Source organism: Arachis duranensis, chromosome 5 (assembly GCF_000817695.3).
Source record: "Arachis duranensis cultivar V14167 chromosome 5, aradu.V14167.gnm2.J7QH, whole genome shotgun sequence".
NCBI classification, from domain to species: Eukaryota; Viridiplantae; Streptophyta; class Magnoliopsida; order Fabales; family Fabaceae; genus Arachis; species Arachis duranensis.
In genome coordinates this window covers 101614832-101618276 of record NC_029776.3, presented here as the reverse complement: position 1 = coordinate 101618276, position 3445 = coordinate 101614832, and the positions used below count along the sequence as shown (strand labels likewise).

General features: G+C 32.1%; 2 protein-coding genes across 4 annotated transcripts in view; one reads left to right on the top strand and one right to left on the bottom strand.

The window, feature by feature from the left end:
• The first annotated feature begins 1057 nt into the window (after nt 1-1057).
• On the top strand, nt 1058-2143 carry LOC107491034 (uncharacterized). The gene is made up of 2 exons (XM_016111810.3): nt 1058-1414; nt 2026-2143. The coding sequence occupies exons 1-2, from the start codon at nt 1099-1101 to the stop codon at nt 2085-2087; spliced, it is 378 nt and encodes a 125-aa protein (XP_015967296.3). The 5' UTR covers nt 1058-1098; the 3' UTR covers nt 2088-2143.
• A 128-nt stretch (nt 2144-2271) lies between these two features.
• LOC107491033 (transcription factor TGA2.2) overlaps nt 2272-3445 on the bottom strand; it is a 6046-nt gene continuing 4872 nt past the window's right edge. For 2 of the 3 annotated variants that reach the window (XM_021143413.2, XM_021143414.2), the window contains exons 11-12: nt 2781-2905; nt 2272-2396 (exon numbers count right to left, since the gene is read on the bottom strand). In XM_021143413.2, coding sequence (XP_020999072.1) covers nt 2360-2396; nt 2781-2905 — 162 coding nt within the window. In that variant the 3' untranslated portion in view covers nt 2272-2359. Of the gene's footprint in view, nt 2397-2702; nt 2906-3445 lie in introns of those variants that run through there. The other variant, XM_016111808.3, reaches the window with a different exon arrangement.

Genomic DNA, 3445 nt, shown 5'->3' with positions numbered 1-3445 from the left:
ATATTTTTAGGATGCTCTAGATCATGCTGATAAAGGAAGAGAGACCAAATGTCATCCGAGAGAACCAAAACTAATCCAAAAATTAGCATATGAGTTGGACCATTTTAATGTTGTGTTATGCGGCAGAAGTTGTGGTGATCCGCTTCCAATTTAATTAAATTATTAACTAATACTTAGCTACTACGTAAGGCTCAAACCAAGTCAGTGTCACCAAACATACAACACATGAATATTTTATCGCTACCTGCACCATAAGTATGGTTGATGTTGAAGTTAGATGAGGAATAATGAGCATTATGTCACCATAAAGTAACCGCCGAAACCCTCCCAATACATTTGATTTGGCTCATACATTCAATTATTGAATCATAAAATTGGGTATGTTCCACGCAATAGCCATTTGTTAACCTACGAACATGAACATATATATTCTTCCACCTTGGATATTAGTTCAGAAGAAATTTACATAGTCCTGCTTTCTCGGTCCCAAAACATTGTCCACCAACGATGTACGTTCTTTTTCACTAGCATGTGATTGGAATGAAAAAGAAACAAAAATAATTGATGATTAGATTTGTATGAGATGTATGAGAGGTAATAGTTAAAGGATGATGAGCTCAAGTGCAAAATAGAATTTAATTGGTATAAAAGTATTGTGTAATTGCATCGAAAACAATAAATTATTAGTTTTAAAGACTTTCTTATTATTAAATAATTGTGATAAAATTAAATCCTTTTAAATTTGAAATTTATTAATTTATAAGTTACATAATTTCAAATCATATTAAATCGATTCAACAAAAACCAACTTAAACTTTAGCTATTCCTAAAAAAAATACAAATATAAAGAAAAAAAATAAAAAATGTTATTCCTAGTAACCTACGTGATTCCATTTTTTTATTAACCTGCTTGATTCCTTTCTTGGGTTAACCTACGATTCCTTCATCTATATATACATGAACCTCAAATCCATTTATTTGCAAGCCACAACTTACAAGTCAATTTCATCATACACACAAATCAAGTCCCAACCAATTCAGAATCTATTCAAAACTGCTTTGTCCAAAGCCCTGTATACTGATACAGTGATACATATCATGGAGATACAGTTACAGTTTGATGATGATACTTTCTACGCTGAGATTAGAAAGCAGATTCTGTTGTTGACATCTGAAGATAACGAAAACTTGGAGGAAACAAGACTTTTCGGTTCGGTTGGTGTTGCCAAGGGCGGTTCAACCAGACCAGTTTATTATAAGAGTGACTCGCAAAGACCAAGTAATTTTTGCTCATGGGAGACAGGAAGCACTGCTGGTTCACCCCCTGAGTGGGTAGTGAACCTGTGGAAGAGTCGGAAAGGGACCGGGGTCTTCATTCCCCAAGCTGTTGCGTACAGCAAAAACCCAAGACAAGGTACGTACTGACTCATATGCCGTTTTGTAAGTGTTTTGAAACCTGAGATGACATAAGTTTGAACTTGGTTTTATTCTGATTTGAACTCCGATCATGTTTTCAAATAAAATAAGTAAATTATAGACTTGAAATGAGTAAAAAATAGAACAGTGTTGTATTTCACTCCTATGTAATTTTTAGTTGGCACTAATTGTTAGTGTTGCAAGTGTGAGGAATGTTGAAGTTAGTCTCACATCTAAGAAAGCATAGAAGAGTGAGAAGTTTATAAGATGAGAGACTCATTACTTTGACACCTTAAGGTTTTGAGTTGGATGTGGCACCATTTCATTTTATGTTCTCTCACTTATTCCTCTCCGAACCTCTCCGTTGTCCAATTAATGGAGATTGAACCTATTGCTCTTTCACGCTACATTGGTTCAATTCCATGCTATTTAGTTTCAAATCAAGGAACTTCTTATATTTCCAAACACGCTTTTTTTTTTTCTTGTAAACACGCTTTAAACTCATAAAATGTCAACGTTGTGATCATTTTGGAATCAAACTAGTGGTTGTCCCATTGTGAAAACAGGTATTATTGACGGGGATACTAAAATCTTATGTGTATATATCAGGGACAATGAATAGCAGAAGACGAGTTTATGGATCAGTGATGAATAAGGACAGAAGAATCTAGACTTTTTCGAGTTTCATGTTGAGGATTACAGCTTGCTAACAAATAAAGGATAATAGGGATATTTGTTTATAATGACTTCTATAAATGTAATATTCCACAATGACTATCTATATCTATTTAAAGTACCAATAATATATATACAGAAATTCGCAACAGTTAAAAGCTAGTTCAACTCCAAGATTGAGGCCATTATCATCTCTAAGTAAATTAGATCTGCACCAACTAATAATAATAAAGGTTTCTTCCCGGTACATCTGATTATTAAGCATGTTCTAAACTTGAGAGTCGCTGCAACTCATCATTGAGTTCCTATTAGAATAGAAATGGAAAATTAGCAGGAGTGTATATTGTAACTTATCCTCAAAACTTTGACTCAAGCAGTTTACCCTCAAAATTCTAAAATGTGCAATGTAATTTTTTAATAATGCAAAAAAAAGGGGGGGGGGGATTTTCCCAAAATTATCTTCTTATGATGTATTTTTTTTATAATGCAATTAACCGTAATTAGAAGCATACAAAGTTTAAAGGATAAATTGCACATACAGGGGAGTAAATAGCAATTTACCATTGGTCTGAAGCTAACATAGAAGGGTCCTATATATGAAGGAAGTTCTACATACGTACATACATACATATATGTATATCAATAGATAGATATTGAATATCAGTCACTACTCTCTAGGGCGCGCTAACCATAATGAGTTGAGTGCTCTTAGTCTTGAAATGTAATCATTCATTACAAGGAGGGCTCGTGCAATTTGTCGTGTGGTCAAAATTCGTTGCAACTGCTGCAGCATTTCTTGCTTCAATACATCAGCCTAAGAAACATAGTATACTCAGAAATTTAGGATGTATATAAATATAAAGGTAATTTGGTGTGCTTGGTCGTAGTGAAAAAGAAAATTTAAGGGATTTGAAGGACTCATATTCATCGTTGAATTTTACTCAGAAAAATCTAAGAATCCTTGAACGCATTCTCGTTACTTGTCCACTCAGGAAATGGAGACTATATATATTATTTGTTTGGATTAAAGTTTGTAAACTTCAAAATTATTTTGCTAGGGAATCATAGTTAATTTGGAGTTAATTAGTTAAAAAATAAATCTATTATAAAAAAAAAATAACTTTTTACTATCTTAATTTTTTGAATTTTAAATTTAAAAATAAAAACTATTTTTTAATTAGTTGACTTTAAGTTGGTTATACTTTGGTTGGTCTTTAGACCCTTTTTTTTGTAAAGATAAAAAATAAGTTAGTATTAATGTGATTTATGTGATAATTTCTATATCAAAATGGATTAATAAACTACATGTTATTTGGCAAAATTATTTTTAGATGAAAAACTATTAAAAAGATAA

Coding starts and splice junctions, on each gene's coding strand:
- LOC107491034 (XM_016111810.3), top strand. CDS start 1,099: ATGGAGATACAGTTACAGTTTGATGATGATACTTTCTACGCTGAGATT. Junction 1,415..2,025: donor CAGCAAAAACCCAAGACAAG/GTACGTACTGAC, acceptor TGTATATATCAG/GGACAATGAATAGCAGAAGA.